The sequence below is a fragment of the Rana temporaria genome, chromosome 12 (genome assembly GCF_905171775.1).
Source record: "Rana temporaria chromosome 12, aRanTem1.1, whole genome shotgun sequence".
Taxonomy (NCBI): domain Eukaryota; kingdom Metazoa; phylum Chordata; class Amphibia; order Anura; family Ranidae; genus Rana; species Rana temporaria.
The window spans coordinates 33447461-33467785 of NC_053500.1; the positions used below are offsets into that span (position 1 = coordinate 33447461).

Here is a 20325-nt window from a genome sequence, read left to right on the forward strand (position 1 = left end):
ATGGGTCAAGAGTATGTATACTAGAAAGCCTGTAGTTCTTGTATATTTATGGTCATGGGGTCTAAAAACAAAAAAAAGCTATGGCTTCCTGTGTATTTAATAGAATAATGGTCTGAATTGAGAAGCACCCTTTCCCGCCAACATTCCTGGTAATTATTTCTTATGGGTTCCTGTATGGGCCTTGATAATGATATATATTAGAGTATGTAATGTATAAAACAGGTCTAGACTCTTGATAAACTGGCATCTCTACCATTGTGTACCCCTTACTCAAATCATTGGTGTGCATTAATTTACAGCAACCAAAAAGATTTCAGCTTAAATCATTATAAGACAGTCAGGATCAGAAATGTCATAGATCTTGATGAACCAATTGCTGTGGCCGTTTGGCCTAAAAGATAGGCTTTGATTGGTTGATATGGGTTAATCATTGCTAGTGTATAGGTCTTGATTAGTCAATGCCTGTGTCTCACTTTATATTTTAGGGTAGAGGTTCTAAGCATTGATGTCTATGTCTGTTGGACTTTTTACACATTGAGGCCGATGGCATTGGCAGAATAAAAGGCATTTGGACAGACAGTGCTTTTGGTCCCACTTGTGTGAACAAAGGTCTAGTTCAATCATTTTCAAACAGGGTATCATGGAACCCTAAGGGTTCTCCAGAGGTTGAAGGGGGTTCCTTGAGCTGTGGCTTATTTACAACCTATTTGATGGGGCCTGCATAGTTATGGGGCAAATTCCACTTGGTACTTTAGGGCCAGCTGCATGACACCAATGATATTTTTAGCTGCCTGTAAGATTGGCATTCTGACCAGTAACCATTGCTGTAGGACTGACATTCTTGCCATTGGCCTCCAATGAATTGGTATTAGCAGGGGTTCCTCAAGACCTGAAAATTATATTAAGGATTTCTCTGGGGCAAAAAGGTTCAGAAAGGCTGGTCTAGTTTATTAGATTTAACTCAATGACCATGACTACTTACCAGCTATGAAATTCTAGTACTATAAAATATCTTTGCCTTCCGTTATATTTTTGGCATTGGATGTTTTTTATGATAATATTCTGTACTACACTTGATTAGGCAAAACTAGAGCAAAAGGTAGAGCTACAGCCAGGCCTGCCGTTAGGAATCATGGGGCCCCGTACAGCCCGACGCCCCCCCCCCCCCCCCCCCCACACACACACACACACACACACACAACGGTATTCTATACAATATTTTCACCAAAAAATACATGAAAATCATTATTAATGGACACAAATGCCATCCCAATTCCCCCTCCTAGTACAAATCTCCCCTGCCAGCACAATTGCCCCAATCCCTCCTATTAGCCCTGAATTTCCTCATCGGCTCCTGGTACACAATCACCCGCATCTCCCCTCCCAGCACAAATCTTCTTTCTTCAATCCCTTTCCTAGGACACATTCCCACAAATCCCTCCTCCTAGCACAACCCCCTCTCCATGCAGGGGAAGGAGCTCAGTGGCGGCTGGCCAGAATCATTATCCCTCCATGTCTCTCACCCAGCAGCTAAAAGCCGGCGGGAGGAAGAGGGAGAGAAACCTGGGCGAGAGACACAGAGGGCATTGTTCTCCACCAACCCTCCTGCTGTCTGGGCCCCTCTTTTTTCCTGGGGCCCCCTACAGGAGAGCTGGTGGTCCCCCCCTATCAGTAGCCCTGGCTACAGCCAATAGAGACAAATCAGAATCACTTTGGTAGGGGTAACAATCACACTAAACCTCCTTTTTATATATACCTCAGCCTAAGTGCGTTATTTATGTGAATGGTCAATGCGCAGCCGTAAATACGATGACAAAGAGTAAAGGTTACTTTAAGACAGCTTGGGGTATTTTGTAAGCTGGGTGTGGTGGGGATTCCTCTTCTAGCCTTATCTTCGCTCTCACGTAGTTGGGAGTTCCCTGCCACTACATCGTCTTATCAAACAACATACAGAGAGGTCTGTGAACTACAGATCCAGTCAACAACATGCAGTGCATCTTTGCACTTGGAATGCAAAAAATATTTATAAGCCACAGAACATATACAAAAGATACACCATAAGAGCCGGTTCACGCAGGGGCGGCACGACTTCGGGGGCGACTCGGCCAGGCGACATGAAGACGGCTTCAGAGGCGACTTGCAAAATGATTTCTGTATAGAAGTCAATGCAGGTCGCCCCCGAAGTAGTACAAGAACTTTTTTCTAAGTCGGAGCGACTTGCGTCACTCCTATTACAACGGTTCTATTCACTAGAATGGGACGCGACTTGTCAGGCGGCTGAGTCGCCCCAGTGTGAACCGGGTCTAAAGCATATGTTTGAAAAATAAAAAATAAAACACAAACACCAGAACATACTTGGTACATCTCACCAATTCATACACTTTTCTCCAGTTTAAAAATGTTTTACGTTTAAAAACCATGCAAGTACAGAAGCCTGTTGACCTGCCAGAAATCCAGTGGACACCCAACTACCTTAAGTGAGCAATGCGGTCTCTGCTATCAGCCCTACTTGAGTGCTCCCCTGATGAGCTACAGAACACCTCTCCTTCTCCATCACAAAATTTGTGGGGTTTTTTTGTACACAGACTCTCTCAACCTTTTTAACACCTTAAAATAATTTCCAGGTCTCAGGAAACCCTTGGTAAGATTACTCTATTTGGGGTAAAAGGCCCTTAGGTTGGACATACACAGTTCGAATCTCAGCCGGTTCAACAGGATTCAAACCATTAACGGGCAGGCTAAATGTACCAAATTGATTGATCGATCAACTTGGGTACAACCAGCCCGGCAGGAGGGATTTCCACATCAACACTGTCTGTGTTAATGGGGATATCAAGCTCATTTCTTTCCTGAAAACCATGGTTGCAGGAAAGCAGCTCAAGCCTTGTATGGCCAGCCTTACTTTGGTAGTGGCAGGTGGGAAGAGTGCCCCCTTTACAGAGTTGGCCAGAATGACACCCCTTGCAGACATGCTTCTGCCAAGTGACGTTGGAACTGGAACTATGCAGGCACCATAAAAGATGGGAGGCCAACTCAAGAAACCCCTAGCCACCCCTGGAGGAACCCTAGGGCCGTGGTTGAGAATGGCTACTCTATGTAGTCCAATTTGTTATTTTCAACAGAAAGGAAGACCTAATGCAGTGAAAGTAGAAATCCTAGCTGGCTTTTCTTTCTAGTCCCCCTCCCCTTACCCCTTTCCAAAATACAAATACAAGATAATGGAGTTTCTGGCATTACTTGCTCTACACAACAAAGTAAAACTCCAGGCAAAATGTTTTCCTTAACACAAGGGCATTTATTTAGCTCTATAGAGAACTATTAACTAAGAAAAAAAAAAAAAACTGGTTAAACTGAGAAGTCCAAGGTTTTTTGTCCATGGGTGATGTTAACCCATCTTCTGATGAATTGGCAACACCCAAGGCCAAAAAATCCTTGGACTTCACAGTTTTTTTTAAAGAGTTTGTATTTTTCTGTATCTAAAAGGTTGTAACTCTGGTAGCTGATTGCATATTAGGGGTAATATAACAGTGTTTGGTAATGTTGGCTAATATTTGTATTACTAAGTCTTGCTTTCTTACTGACCATTGATTTAATTTTTCTCCTTTTACAGGTCTAAGCCCTTGTGTTATGTTCATCCCTCGCTGGGCACTAGAACAGTCAGGGCAATAACCAGCTGACATGACGTCTCCAGTGAGTAAAAATTGGTGAAGTACAAAACCTGAACCGTACATATTATATGCAACAATACAAATAAAAATGTAATGTAAAAAAAAAAAAAAAGTTAAATAAAAAATAAATGTAGAGCAGGAGGAGGGACTTTTTATGTGGCTTTGAAAATACACAAATTCCGTAAATTAAATATGCTTGGGAATACCTTAAAGCTGTTGCTTTTTATTATTTTACAGTTAGATTGCCTTACATACAGCAGCAGCACTACTTTTTCCAGATTTATCAGCAACACATGCTTTTTCATCAATAGGTAATAGACCCCCTTTGGTAGAAATTGTCCATTATTCACTATGGGTGTTCCGGGTCTGCTTATGTTCTGTCACTGGCCAATTTCTATCAAACCCTCATGAAGAAGTCAATTTTAAAATAGCAAGGCTAGGCCCAAATGTACAAGACACAAAGAGCACCAGCTGGGGCTTCACTACAAGAATACTGCAGAGGACACAGCAGTGTAAAACTGGCTTGTAGCTGAACAGTTTTAATAGGGATAACAGGCCAAAATGTGGTAGCGACAGATAGCCAGATTCAGGTAGAGTTACGCCAGCGCATCGGTAGATGCGCTGCCGTAACTCCGAATCTGCACCGTCGTATATTTAAGTGCATTCTCAAATTGAGATACACCTAAATCTAGCTAAGATACGACCGCCTGCGCCGTCGTATCTTAGCTGTCTATTTCCGCCGGCCGCTAGGGGCGTGTATGCTGATTTACGCCTAGAATGCGTAAATCAGCGAGATACGCCTATTCACGAATGTACGCTTGCCCGTCGCAGTAAAGATACGCGGTTTACGGAAGGCGTTTTCAGGCCTAAAGATATTCCACCAAAAAGATGGCGCAGCCAATGTTAAGTATGGACGTCGGAACCGCGTCAAATTTATAAATTTTTACGTCGTTTGCGCAAGTCGTCCGTGAATGGGGCTGGGCATAATTTACGGTCACGTCGAAACCAATAAGTCTTTGCGGCGTAATTTGGAGCATGCGCACTGGAATACATCCACGGACGACGCATGCGCCGTTCGTTCAAAACGTCATTTACGTGGGGTCATGCTTTATTTACATAACACGCCCACCTCTTCACAATTTGAATTAGGCGCGCTTACGCCGGCACATTTACGCTACGCCGCCGTAACTTAGGACGCAAGTGCTTTGTGAATACAGCACTTGCCTCTCTAACTTACGGTGGCGTAGCGTATATGAGATACGCTACGCCTGCCTAACGTTAGGCACGGATACCTGAATCCAGCTAAGAGTGTTTTATTACAAGAATAAGGAACTGCAGATGATACAGTAGTGCAAAACTGGCAAGCCACAGGACAATATAAATTAGCAAGGCTAGTCCCAAATTACCTAGAGAAAAAAAAAAAGTAGAGCAGGATGGCGTTTTACTATAAGAATTTAAATATTGTAGTACCTCAAATCCAAAAAAGACCCTATCAACATAAAATAAGAAAGAACACTTGCAGCAATAAATAAAAAGTAGCTTAACCTCAAATAAAGGCCCTAGCAACATAAAATATACGCTAACTTGCTATAAGACTTGAACCACATTTATTTTTACTGAGCATGCTATTGCAGTTGTTTCATTGTAATAAATTTCAATATATCTGTGAAGCGGGGGTGTGAAATGTAGATTGGTGATGGAAGATGATTGCTTCTCAAATTTCTTGATTTCTGCTGTTTCCCCTAAAAGTTTGAATATGACAAAGACTTGGAAGGAGTCCTTGGAAATTTTGATGACCCTGAGGAAACCATAACCAGCGATGACCGTAAGTAACAGGGAAATTTGTGATAAATGTATTAGTAATATAAATATCCTGTAATTAAGACCTCTTCACCCAGATAAAATGCACCAGTTTACTCAAGATTATTAGTGAATAGGATTTTATTGTGGACTCACGCAAGTTCGATCAACCACAAATTGGTAAACACTCTCAGATGCTCCACCTCCTACCCCAACTTTTTTCCTGAAATTATAACCAATTTGTGCTGTACTTCACAATATGCTACATTATCTAGTGCAATATATTAAACAATACTATAAAACATAATGGTCTCAATGTCACATTATTGTGCAATAAAATCACAGTCTATAGTGCCGTTATTGCTATTAATTCCTCTTCATTCACTTCTTACGTCATTCCACCACTGTGTGACAATTATACCTAAAGTGACATTGACACCCTCCACTAGTTGTGTTCTCACTTGGGATATATGACCGTGCATTTAAGTATGGTCACTAAGCACTTGTGCCCCCCATTGTGGACACAATAAAACATTCCCAGATGGATGGATGTCACAGATGCTTCTTAATACCTGTGTCCAATTTTTTACTCCACTCAATAACTCTGGTCGGTTCTCTTTCTCTATGTGCAGCTGAGCAAACATAGTGCTTAATCCTTCTAAAACAATTACTCCTAAATCAGAAAAAAAAAAAAAAAAAAAAACAGAAACCCTAATGAAGCCACGTGACCCTATGGTGTAACGCGTATGGGAGGGGCAGGATGACATCACAATGCTCTGTACACAAGGAAGTGTGGCAACTATATATTTGGGAAACCTGATATGCTGTATAAGTCTGGTGATCTTCAGCACCTCTTAAAAGTGAGTATGTCTGGAGGTTTTTAGGACTAATAAATGGTTTTAAAACGATAAAGCACTAGGTTTGCATCTGTGAAGTCCAACGATCTTGAAATGTTTTATTGAGTTCACAATGGGGTAAACAAATGCTTAGCGACGATACTTAACTGTAGACTCAAAACATACAGGAGGGCGCAACCACCTCATGCATTACCATTGATAATGCACAAGGTAGTTGCGCCCTCCCGATTGTTTTTGTAATTAGTTTAAAAGACTTCCCGGTCGGAGGAGGGCAGCACCTTTGAAGGGCATTGTGTAAAGAAGCAGGATCAAGGAATCCCCTTGGGTTTAGCGCTAAGTATTTTGGACTACATTGTTACTGTACAGTCATATATCCAAGGTGAGAGCACATCTGGTGGAGGGAGTCCATGTCACTTTAAGTATTTCTGCACAAAGTGGTGGAATGACATAAGGAGTTGAAGAAGAATTTATAGCAATAACAGCACTGTGGTCTGATTTTACTGCACAATAATGTGACCATTATGTAGTGCAATATATTAATATTCTAAAACATAAAAAGGTAGCATATTGTGATACATGGCCAAAGTTGATTTTAATTTACTATAGCACAGATATTAGGAGAGCGTGTAAGGTGTGGGCGATTCACAATAAGGAATATAATTTTGGCCATAGCAGCTCACAAGGTTGTTATATTTTTAATATTTCCATAGCTATGATTAAGCACCGTTTGATAGTGTGAAACGCGTCAGCTCTTCTGTCCGTCCTGCTGTGGCATGTATTTTTGAAACAATTTTTTGAATAAAAGGCACGTTTTGGTGTGCAGTTGCCCAGAACTTCTTCCTATCTCATAGCAGACACTATTGGGTCTGAAAACGTAAAAAACACATCTCTGGGCTACTTGGATAGGTCCTCTCTTCGTTATCATTTTAGTTTGGCATCTAGGCTCTCTTACTATTTCTAATCTTTTTACTTTCATCAGCATATTAAGTTCTACTGTTGGGGATGTTTGCAAATTAATGGCTGCAAAACTTAGGTTATAAGAACCGGGCAAGGGATTGACTTACCATCTGTGCAGCTCTGCAAGGTCCTTAAGGGCCCATGCCATGTAGACCTGGATGCGCCGCACTTTGGTGAAAGTGAGAAGCTAGAGCTTTTTTCATTGTGCCCCAAACCCTATTTGGAATATCCTAGTGGTATCAGGTGGTGGTGTGCTGCCTGACTGCCACTAACATAATCAGAATGATTCTTACGTTTTCTCTTGAGGAGTTAAGCTGGCCATACATGGGTCAGTTCTGGCCAAATTTTGATCCATGTATAGCCATCTATAGGGTCAGGCGAAAATGAAGATGGCCGTTTCTGTCTAACCCCATTTGCATATTATGGATCAGGGAAAGTCTAAAGCCTCGTACACGCTACAGTTTTTTTTTTCTTCATCAAACCCAGTGTTTACGACCTTCCATCAACTACGACAGCTCATCTGACACACAGACAAACCAGCAGGCATCCCATTTCCCAGATTAACGAGGCTTGCTCCGTGCTTTCTGGTTTAAAAAATGAAGACAACTTTAATGGTTCACTCTCAGCTTTTATACAGTTTTCAAGGCACAGGAACAATTAAACTCTCCACCCACACCCTGGGAGGGCTTCAATACACTTTCAGATGGCTAATTGCTAAACATTCTAGACATGTCGGCACCGGCCTATAATTATCATGATCTAATCACTGCACATTCCTTCATTAACAGAACTCAAACAAAACACCATCACACAATGATCTCTTCTTAATCCACATCCCTAGACAGACGTTCTGTCTTCGCATACAGCTTGACAGAAAGGTATTCACACCTCTGAGCATCAATAGGCTTAAAGCAGTGTTATCACACAATGAAATGTCTTCCAAGAGCCTGACTCAACTAGCATGTCACTAGCCAGGGCTAATCATAGAAAGGAGTCACTATTGACTGGTTGGGTCACAATTAATCAACAACTTGCAATATCTCAAGATCCTGCAATATGAACTATCAGTGATGTCCCCTGTCCTGTAATTTAGGATATAATTTCTCAGTGACCCTATGGCCCTATCGGACATAAGGTGACCCTAGACATAAGACTCCTTGGTGACGCCGGTACAGGAGTACCCCTCATCCTTACAAAGTCTCCGTTTGTCCTGGGTCATTCTGTTACACCCAGTGGGTAGAATGGGAAACAAACTGACAGCTCAGGTCGGAGCCACTGTACTAACAATCCTAAGTTACTACAGCGATCTTCCCTGCTAAGCTATTGTGTTCTGACAGGGGGACGGCCCACCTGCCAGAACACTCCGGTCAGTGCGCTCAGCCATAGGCTAAGAGCGCTGACCGGGAGACGGTCGGCAGACCTTTTTCGGTCATAAGCCTTTGACAATCTGACTGGCTGCCGTACACATGGGCCGAATCTCGGGCGGTTTCTTTTAAGCCGGCCTACATTCAGCCCCTGTGTAAAAGGTAGATGAAGAGTAGCCTAAAGCCTATCTATTGTTACATAGTGCATAAATGTTGGTACTTGGTTGATAATTGAATGAGATGGGCTGAACAAAAAAAAAAAAAAAGTTTTTGTTGATTGTTCGTCATTGCACCCGATACAATTCATCTTTTAAATTGTTCCTAATGGAAGGGATCCAGAGCGCTGATTGTAAGAGCCCAGTACACACATTGGCAGGAACTGCGGATATATTTGCGTACACTATGATCCAGGGAGCACAGTGCTAAATGTTCCCTTTTGAGGCCCTCTTGAACATCTTTGTATTGTAGTATCTCTAACAAGAAATGGAAATAAGAGATATTGTGGTTGCTGGTTCTGCGTGTTGGGCATAATATGGCAAAGTTTCTACTTTGAATAGGAGACACCAGTCAGGAGAAGAAGAGGAATTCCAAACTGTACAAATGTCTTAGGTGAGTCTGTATGACATCTTAAAACTTCTGTAATATCTGTATGGACTGCAAGCCATGTCTGTAGTCTAATACATCTGCCTGTCCCCATATTCCTTAGAACCTTTTTCGGGGCTGCTTAAGCATTAGTCAGACCAATCACTGCACACCAATACAAGGAAAATGAACATAGGCATTAACAGACTGGGAAATATGAGACACTCTGCCAGGGGCGGACTGACCATTGAGTCACTCGGGCACTGCCCGAGGGCCCCATGTCACTAGGGGGCCCCATCAGGGTTGCCAGGCTCAGTAAAACCAGGGACAGTATGTAAAAATCTATGTTTTTTTTACATCTGTCCCTGATATGTCTGAAACCAACATGCTTCTGATGTGAAAATCCCGAGATTTTAGCTGCCCCGCCTCTGCACTGCCTCCTGGCGTGGTGGCCATCTGTAAGCCCAGGGGCCCCATAGTCTTCCATTGCCCGGGGCCTCATGAGTTGTCAGTCCGCCACTGCACTCAGCCCTGACAGGTATTAAACTAGATGAGTTGGCATACCCATCCCATGGTGGCTATCCACTGACAAGACTTACTACATTGCTGAAAACCTGCCATGATAAAAAAAAAAAAAAAAAAATAGAGACCTTTCCTTCTGAAAATGCTAGTTGCCTGTCTGCTATACTGATACCGTGTCTTCAAAACCCAGTCAGTGATCTGGGACTAGGACTGCTTTCTTTCCTTTGGTGTTGGCTTCCATATTTGATCCAAAATCAATTACTCAAAAATAGAAAATCATATAACACGCACTGCCACATCAGAATATATTGTAGAAAAAAAAAAAAAGCATGTCAGGTTTTACTGGCATGAGAGTACAAATCAAAAAGTAACCAACTGCAGGATATCATTACATATACAATAATGTATGTCGAAAGGCTTGCTTACCTGATATCAAATAGTGATCATCATTTCTCATGGGACAACGCGTTTCTATTTTAAGCTTCCTCAGGACCCATGAAGACGACTGCACTTTTAATAGCTATACAACAGGAAACACAATCTTTATAATCATACATAATGTGCATCAAACATACATGGGCCACACCTTGCGTACATCCCGCGTGCGATACGCCCTGGGCGGGCACCAGGGCATAAGGAAGAACCGACTAAAGGCGACCAGATAATAATCAAGACCTGTACAGAAATATATGCGATAACCAATTATACTATGTATGATTATAAAGATCATATTTCATTTTGTATAGCTATTACAACTGCAGTCACCTTCAAGAGTCCTGAGGAAGCTTAAATTAGAAACGTGTGGACCCATGAGGAATAATGATCTCATTTTTATATCAGGCAAACAAAGTCAGACTTTTATTTTTTTCCCCCCCGATTACTCATAATAATGAAGGCAGGAAGTCAACAAAAACAGAAGGTCGACTTTAATGGCAACTTCCATATTTATCTCATTTATCTCATAACAGGATTACTGTAAACCTCATACCAGCATCTATAAAGGTGATGTGAGCAAGAGTGCCACTTCAATTCATGCCCTCTATAAAAAGGTCTATGGGACTCACTACCCACCAAGTTGCATCTTAATGGCAATGCCACCACTTAACATAAGGGACAATTCAGACATACTTGTTTTACAGTGTAGTGGGCACTCGTTGCTCTTGGGCACCGCAGCATTCATCCAGGTCAACCGACTATATGTTCACCTCTATTGTCTAATGCCCATTAGGCATAATTGCTAGGCATGTGCAAAAGGGAAAAATTTGTTTCGTTTTAATTTGTTATTTAATTTCGTTAAGTTAGATTCGTTACATGTGTTAAATTTGTTTTCGGAACTTGTTCTTTTTCGACCGAATTTCGAAAAATCCGATATAATTCGATAATATTTCAATCGAATTCGAAAACATTTCGATTCGAAAACAAATTCAAATGAAAATTCAAAGCAAATTTGAATCAAAATCTAAAAAATATAAATCGATTTCTAAAAAAGAATACAATAAAATAGAATATAAAATAATAAAACAATAGAATGAAAATCAAAGAATAGTAAAGAATGGAATTTAATAAAATGTAATCAAATACAATAGAATATGACCTGGCTTCTTCTATCTATCTTCCATTTTCTGAAATTCGAAATTCATATAGAATGAACTCAAATTCGAATAGAAAAATATTAGAAGAGTATAATAATAAAATATATTTTTTTCTGCTCTATTCTAATATTTTTCTATTTGAGTTCATTCTATATTTCGAGTTTCAGAAGATAGATAGATTATATATATATATATATATATATAAAAACAATATTCTTCCAATAATAGACTGACCTTTAGTAATGCTTATTGTAAAAAAAAAATTTTTTTTTTAAAACGATTTTTGTTGGCCTGAAGTAGAGCAGCCATAGATTATTTAATTGATAAACCAAAGATTATCAGTATTATAATACTTCCACTCTCCTCCTGCGAGTCTATTTTTCAGACGGGTGACAAATTGGGGGATCCGCGACTCGTATAATCTGGAAAGGAGGAGGCTGAAGGACGAAGGGCGGGGAGGAAGATTTCGTAAAAGCCTAAGTAGGTAGCTACCAAAATACAGTGCAGAATCGCAGTCGGATGTAAAAAGCTGCTTATAAAAAGCCCAAGTAAAACTTCTTGGAAATCTGTGTGACATTTAATACCAATATATTATGGGATCGAGTTTTGACATAAGCAGGTCTAATGCCCTGTACACACGATCGGTCCATCCGATGAGAGCGGTCTGATGGACCGTTTTCATCGGTTAACCGATAAAAGCTGACTGATGGTCAGTCGTGCCTACACACCATAGGTTAAAAAACCGATCGTGTCAGAACGCGGTGATGTAAAACACAACGACGTGCTGAAAAAAAAAACGAAGTTCAATGCTTCCAAGCATGCGTCGACTTAATTCTGAGCATGCGTGGATTTTTAACCGATGGTTGTGCCTACTAACTATCGTTTTTTTTCCTATCGGTTAGGTATCCATCGGTTAAATTTAAAACAAGATTGCTTTTTTTTAACCTATGGATAAATAACCGATGGGGTCCGATGAAAACGGTCCATCAGACCGTTCTCATCGGTTTGACCGATCGTGTGTACACGGCATAAAAACAGCCTAACCTGCAACAATAACTGTTAAGACAATATGCATTGGTATTTGCATACTTCAGCTATACAAATTAATAAAACTTATGTTTAAAAATAATATAAAAAATCATACATAAATTTTGTTTAATGAATAGAGCAATACCCATTTCCAAGGCCAATGTTCGGAAAACATGGTGCAACCCTGCAAAACTCCATCCATAGAAGGGAAGAGCGATCAGCCATTTTTTTTTTTTCAGAATAAAGCACATATGGTATAGGATAGACTTTATATATTAAAACAGAATAGTATTAGAAGGTCTTATAACAAATAGAATTTCAAAACAATTGGGGAGTTCATTGAAAATGGCAGGATAGGATGGACGGTTAAGAAGTAAGGGTGCCAACTAAGCAGGGCTGGGACAAGGGGGGGGCAAGAGGGCATGCTGCCCTGGGCACAATAGTTTATTGTAGGGATGGGGCGCCCTGTGCCAGTTGCATCTGTTACAAGGCTTACAGGAGTATTGACTGCGACATCACTGCTATTCCTAACCCTAAGGGAAACGGCGCAGTTTGGCATCTTTGACCTAGGTCCTGGATGACCTTGTCCCGGCATTGCAACTATAATTAGGTCCAGTTTTGTTTTCCCCCAGAGGTAGAGTCACAAGAGTAGTCAACGCGTTTCAGGGGCTCACCAGTCTACCTTTATCAAGGCTTGTAGTTGAAGACCAGGTAGCATACTGGATTGGGATGGAATGGTTGAAAAGAATCTAAAAACATGTGTTGGAGGACTTGTTCTTTTTAACCATTTCATCCCAATTTAGTAAGATACATAGGGCTTTAATTTGTAGCATAACAGACTGATGAAGGACTGGTGAGCCCTGAAACAAATTGGCCAGTCCTGTGGCTTCCACTCTGATAAAAGGTCAACTGGACCAATAAACGTAGTTGATACTCTTACTTTCTCTTTCGTCCATGGACGGACACAGCTCCATAAATCTTGACATTTGGGTTATGTTCCGTCTATTAGGAGAGGACTAATAGACAAGACATGACCCAAAGGTCAAGATTTAAAGAAGCTGTGTCTGTCCATTTACTTCAGAGAAAAGGATTTTACGGCGAGTACAAAAATCCTATTTTTTCTTTTGTCCATGGACGGACACAGCTCCTTAAATCTTGACATTTGGGTTATGCTCCATCTATTAGTCCTCTCCTAATAGATGTAACATAACCCAAATGTCAAGATTTAAGGAAGCTGTGTCCGTCCATTTATTTCAGAGAAAAGGATTTTACGGCGAGTACAAAAATCCTATTTTTTTTACCTCTGATGGGTTCACCGATTTTACAGAGAACTGATCCAACTACGTGCCTGCAGATCATTCTTTACACTGGTGTCCGGCACTCTACCAACACTTCTCTAGAACAATCTAGAATAGAAGAAAGAGGCTACTTCCCATATGCAACCAAATTTTCATTGGCGTGAGGTCATTACAAAAATAACAGCTTGTTACTATAGACACAACATGCTCCCTTCTTTATATCATTTGGGTTTCCATAAATTCTGCACCTGTAATGGCTCTAGAAATACTTCCAAAGAAAAAAAATAAATAAATTGCATTGCCCCTTGTGCATTTGGGGGCACAAGGGGACAGGTTCGCTGCACCAGTGATCACTTTTAGGCTGCATTCACACCTGAGCGTAGCGTTTATGATCGTGCGTTTTTTCGTGGCTATTCACACGTATTTGCGCGTTTGCATACATCGTTGTCCGACGTTTTTGAACTTCGTCGTTTTTTTATTTTAGCCAATAGGAAAAATTACCATCTCTTTCATCATTTGTTGCTATGTTTGTAGATTTTTTTTATCTTCTTCCGTGAATATTCTATTTCACAGAACAGATTAAAGCGACAAAACGCCCGTAGAAACACTTGTTGTCGCGCTAGACGCTTGACACATTTCCATTCTTTCTAGGAGAATACAAACGTTAAAAAACGCCCAAATCAGCCCAATTTGTGCGACAAAATAGGGTCCAGAACTTGTTTGAGCTTCAGGCGTTCAGCTTCAGGCGTTTTGGAGTGGAAATGTAAACCATCTCCATTGAGAATAATAGATTTTTCCCCCCCCCTAGCGTTTTATAGCTTCAGGCGACAAAACGCTCAGGTGCGAATGGGCCCTTAATAGAAATGGACAGCACAGTAGCTTAGCGGTTAGGACATCTGCCTTCAAGCACTGGAATGCTGGTTTCAAATTCCAACCAGGACACCATCTCCATGGAGTGTCACTGCCCTTGCTTGTGTTTCCTCTCAACTACAAAGACATGCTGGTAGGTTAATTGGCTCATATCTAAATTAGCCCTATTAGGCATGGGAGAGAGGGAAATCAGATTTTAAGCTCCTTGAGGCTAGGCTTACACATTTGGCAAATTTGCCACGCCTCTGAAAAGTGATCCACTTTGTTTAACCCCATAAATGCTGCAGCCACGTGCATTGCAGAGCAGACGCAGCCCTATTTGCTTGATTGATCTAGAAAGAAATTTTTTTGCCATAGGTTTGAAGTAGGGCTGTGCAAATTAACTTTTAATTAATTGATTAATCTTTAATTTTTTTGATCGATCAAAATCTTTTTGATCGATTAACATTCTTTTGATTGGTACTCACCTCTCCGCCGGCTTCTGGGCCTTCAGGGAGTTCCGTAGGAGATTCAGTGACGTCACAGACACCGGCGGGGCTTGCCGTGTCCATCTGAAGGGCTCCTTTGCTGTGCCTTCATATCTGCATGCCGACGGACCTTACTATCTGCCACACGCAAGGGCTGTTACACTTCCCTCTATCACTTCCCTCTATCAACCTGGGATTCTACAGCCATCCACTGGGAGTTGTGATAGTTCCCTTCACGGGACATCTACATGCCGACGGACTGATATTAACCCCTCCTCATCTGGATTCAGCAGTGGTATCGTTGTACACATTTTTATACCAGTATCATACATAGCTACATGTTTTTATGACTGCTTTTGGTACCGTTTGGTATTACTCTAAACCATTTTTACAGTTTATGTAGCTACGTCGATTTTAGCTCCAGTGCAATATTTATTTTGTTACCTACTTGAAGACTATAAAAGTTTTAATGCTATTCCCATTGAGCGCTGCCTTTGTGTGCTTTGTATCCTGCTATCCATTTTCCCGTGGTTGGTAGCTGCATTTGGGAATCAGCCTGCAAGGAGCTCAGCTTTCGTACGCAAGTGGATGCCAGAAAATCAGCATGGGGGGATCCCAGCGATTTGCTTTTAAGGTAGCCCTATTAAAAAGCAATGGGAGGCTGCCAGCTCCTGCAGCTAACTGCGGCCACTTAAATGTAATTGCCACGTGGCCATCACTGGAGTGCATGTAGGCAAGAAGTGGCTGCAAAGAGGCTACAGGTGATCTGCAGCACTGTGATGCAACAAATAATAAAACAAAAAGTGGGTACAAGAGTCCTATTAAAAAAAAAAAAAAAAAAAAAAAAACACATTCTTCTAAGCACTGTCTATTCTACAAATAATTTGGTTAAAGTTTACTTCTGCCTTAGACCCCTTTCACACTGAATCGTTTTTACAGCGTTTTAGTGTTAAAAATAGCGCTATTAAAATGCTCATGAAATGTTCTCCGTGCATCTCAATGGACCCTTTCACACCGAGTACTGCAAGCAGCATCTTTGGAGCAGCTTTTGGGCGTTGAAAAAAAATGCGCCAAAAACGCCCCTCTACATGGAAATGAATTAAAAGCGCTGTAAAAACGCCTTGCCCTTTCACACTGAGGCGTTGCACTGGCGGGGCGTTGATAAAAGTCCTGCAAGCAGCATCTTTGGAGCAGCTTTTGGGTGCTGAAAAAAAAAAACACTCCAAAAACGCCCCTCTCCATTGAAATGAATTTAAAAACGCTTTGCCCTTTCACACTGAGGCACTGCAAAAACGCCCTAAAACGTTAGGGTCTTAGCGGTGCTTTTTCCAGCGTTTTTCAGGCGCTGGCAGTGTGAAAGGGCTCTGAAAGCACTCAGGCTTACACATTGGGATTGCAGATGAGGCTTCTTTCAGGCGCTTTACAGGCTTTTTTTTTTTTTTTTTTTTAACGCCAAAGCGCCCGAAAAATGCCCCAGTGTGAAAGGGGCCTTAATGCTACCAAATGACACCTTCACCCCAGATTAACCACCGTCATTTATTCTCAGACAAACAGAAGCAATACATGGGGTCAGGGCCGCCATCAGGAATTATGGGGCCCCTTACACAGCTTCAGGCATGGGCCCCCTGGAGCACCGGGGCGGGGGGTGCTACCGCCGCGAATTGAGAATTGAGGCCCTTTATAAAAAAAAGAAGAAATAAACAAGAATATATATAAAAAAAGGGGGGTAGCCATCCGGGGCCTGGGGGCCCTTTAATATATATATATATATATGTTTATTTTTTATTTTTATTTTTAAAAGGGGGGGTTGCCATCTGGGGCCCTTTAATAAAAAAAATATATATATATAAATGTATATAAAGAAATTACAAAAAAGGGGGGTTGCCATCCAGGACCTCTGGGCCCTTTAATAAAAATAAAGAAAGCTCTGGGCCCTTTATTAAAAAAATTAAATAAAAAATATATAATAAACATTTATAAAAAAGAAAAGAAAAGGGGGGGGGGGTTGCCATCCAGGGCCCTGGGGACCTCTGGGCCCTTTAATAAAAAATAATATATAAACAAAAATAAAAAAATAAACATTTGCTTGCCACATGGGGCCCTGGGGACCTCTGAGCCCTATAATAATAAAATATATATATATATATATATATATATATATATATATATATATATATATATATATAAATAAAAGAAAAAGAAAAAAAATAAAATATATAAAAAATTATTTTATTTTTTATAAAAAAGGGGGGTTGCCATCCGGGGCCCTGGGGACCTCTGGGCCCTTTATTAATAATAAATATATTTTTTTTGTTAATAAAAAAAAAGGGGGTCATCTGGGGCCCTGGGGATCTCCGGGCCCCTGGGGACCTCTGGACCCCCCCCCCCCCAAAAAAAATGTCCCTTTAATAAAAAAAGAAAATTATATTAAAAAAATATAAAAAAAATGGGGGTTTCCATCTGGGGCCCTCCGGACCCCTTACAGGTGTACTGCATGTACCCCCCTGATGGCGGCCCTGCATGGGGTACCCTCAGGGCTGTCTTAATGAGAGGGCACTGCCCAGGGGTCGCAGCTTCATGGGGGGGCCTGCACATTCCCCAAAGCAGCTGGTCCTTGAGCCCACGCTGCCCCGAAATTGGGGCACTGAGAGTGATAGATACACAGGGGACTTGATGTCTGTTTACCTGCACTGTCATCGTTGTAGGGGCCCCAGAGAATAACTTTGCCCAGGGGCCCATGATGCTATTAAGACGCCCCTGGGTACCCTACATAGTAGCTCATGGCTCCTACTAGCCTCTCTTATTTATTTGATCCATCATGGTCATTTGCTACCAATTAGACAAAGCATACATTTCCATCGTTATACAGACAGCAATGAATCATGAAAACATGGCATTTAGCAGCCCAGGGAGCCAAGCCCTAAGCAAAAATTTCCCCAAATCACTTTATTTTTTATTGTACCTTGCCGTTAGATAAGACAAGGTCTGACCTGTCCCAGAGTCAGGCCATCTATATTTAAACTATACATACACCACATCCTAAGTGATATGATGTATACCTATACACAAAGCATGTTTATAGAGAGGAGTACATACACAAACCTCCAGTCGTTTAAGGTCTGTTGTCAGGATAAGCTAGCAGGTCAAGTGTAATGGATATCCAGGTCAGAGCTCAGGTGAAGTCATCAGCTATGCAGGCTTTCCTGATTTCACTCATCAGGGCCTCCTCCTGGGAAATCTATATAATATGGCCTGTTAGCAAACCATGAAGACAGGTATGCATCCCTTCTACTGTTTCCTATTGCCAAAGAGGACCAGTCTGAAATTGGCTCATCATACCTTACAAACTGGTTCATGTAAAAATGGTTTCCCTAAGATATGTGGATAATTAGGTAGCAGTTACAGGGGATATTTAATGCTAAGCTCCAAGAAAATGTCTAAATACGCAGATGAAATCATATCAGAGAGCTGTTTTACATGCTGGGGGGGATTTTTATTTCTATCAATCCAGTCCTGATGTTTACACATCTCTGCCACACAGCGCAGTTCTGTTTGGCATGGCACGAGACCTGATTTTTTTTCTGCTGCAGTTAAGCAACACTAAGGCCCCGTACTCACGACCAAACATGTCTGCTGAAACTGGTCCGCAGACCAGTTTCAGCAGACATGTTTGGCCGTGTGTTGGCCCGAGCGGACCATTTTCGGGCGGATCGGACAGGTACGGTCGTCTGTACAGACCTACCGTACATGTCCTGCCGCCCGCCATCCCTCGCATGCGTCGAATGACTTCGACGCATGCGTGGAAGCATTTTAAAGGCGGGCCGCCCACGTCGCCGCGTCATTGTCGCGGCGACACCGCGGACACGCCCCGCGTATTGTTTACGGGCGGACTTCTGTTCGATGGTGTGTATAGCCATCGAACAGAAGTCCCCGGGCAGTCCCCGGCCAGACATGTCCGATGGAAACGGTCTGCAGACCGTTTTCATCGGACATGTCCTGCCGTGAGTACAAGGCCTAAGGCCTTGTACTCACGAGCAGACATGTCCGATGAAACCGGTCCGCGGACCGTTTTCATCGGACATGTCTGCCCGGGGACTGCCCGGGGACTTCTGTTCGATGGCCGTACACACCATCGAACAGAGGTCCGCGCGTAAACAATACGCAGGGCGTGTCAGCGGTGTTGCTGCGTCGATGGCGCGGTGTCGCCGCGACAATGACGCGGCGACGTGGGCGGCCTGCCTTTAAAATGCTTCCACGCATGCGTCGAAGTCATTCGACGCATGCGAGGGATGGCGGGCGGCAGGACATGGACGGTAGGTCTGTACAGACGACCGTACATGTCCGGGCGGACAGGTTTCCAGCGGACTGTTTTAAAGCAAGTCCAGGAAACAGTTGTCCGCTGGAAACCTGTCCGATCCGCCCGAAAATGTAGACATGTTTGGTCGTGAGTACGGGGCCTTACAGGTCTTGTCCTTTCCCCAACCTGTGATTGGGTAGTGAAAAAAGAAGCAGGACACTGAAGAGTTTATCTCTTGGTCACTCTGCTCTCTCCGCCTATCAGTTTGCTCTTTGCACAGCAGCCCAAATGATTGGCTCTTTATGTTGCTTCTAGACTGAGCTTTATGGTATGGTAGACTGCAAAAGACTAAGGCTGGATTCACACCTATGCGAATTGGTTGCGGCTTAAACCGCATCTAATACGCAGAACATTTCTAAATACATGGGGCCAGATCCACAGCCAGCCGCCGTAACTTAAATATTGCCATTTAAGTTACACGGCCGCAAAATTTCTACCTAAGTGCCCGATCCACAAAGCACTTACCTAGAAATTTTCGGCTGTGTAACTTAAATCCGGCCGGCGCAAGGCGTTCCTATTCAAATGGGGCGAGTCCCATTTAAATTGGGCGCGCTCCCGCGCCGGCCGTACTGTGCATGCTCACGACGTCATTTTCCCGACGTGCTTAGCGCGGTTTTACGTTGCGCCGGGTTTTGAGAATCGCGACGGGCGTAAAAAAAAAAATACGAGTTGCGGCGGGAAATTTTTTTTTTTTTAAAAAAAGACGGCGACGCGGGATAGAAGGGTCTACTTTTACAAGGCCTAAACAGTTTAGGCCTTGTAAAAGCAGCCTTAATTTTACGATTGCAAACTAATACTTACGGAGAAAAAACGAAGCGTAAAAGCTTTGTGGATCTCCGTAAGTGCTAATTTGCATACCTTAAGCGGCATTTCGACTCGAAATGCCCCCAGCGGCGGATGCGGTACTGCATCCTAAGATCCGGCAGTGTAAGTCCCTTACACATGTCGGATCTTCTGCCTAT

At 42.3% G+C, this 20325-nt stretch overlaps 2 protein-coding genes across 6 annotated transcripts in view; one reads left to right on the forward strand and one right to left on the reverse strand.

Moving 5' to 3' along the window:
• The window catches only part of RUNDC3A (RUN domain containing 3A), a 96989-nt gene extending 78766 nt beyond the window's left edge, over positions 1-18223 (reverse strand). For 2 of the 3 annotated variants that reach the window (XM_040330538.1, XM_040330536.1), the window contains exon 1: positions 18103-18223. The gene's annotated coding sequence lies outside the window, so the exon portion shown is untranslated. The remainder of the gene's footprint in view (positions 1-18102) is intronic. The other variant, XM_040330537.1, reaches the window with a different exon arrangement.
• Positions 1-20325, forward strand: part of SLC4A1 (solute carrier family 4 member 1 (Diego blood group)) — a 103013-nt gene that overhangs the window by 8513 nt on the left and 74175 nt on the right. Inside the window, exons 2-5 of one of the 3 annotated variants that reach the window (XM_040330533.1) lie at positions 3611-3690; positions 5418-5493; positions 9204-9255; positions 11728-11822. In XM_040330533.1, coding sequence (XP_040186467.1) covers positions 3679-3690; positions 5418-5493; positions 9204-9255; positions 11728-11822 — 235 coding nt within the window. In that variant the 5' untranslated portion in view covers positions 3611-3678. Of the gene's footprint in view, positions 1-3610; positions 3691-5417; positions 5494-9203; positions 9256-11727; positions 11823-20325 lie in introns of those variants that run through there. The other 2 variants (XM_040330534.1, XM_040330535.1) reach the window with 2 other exon arrangements.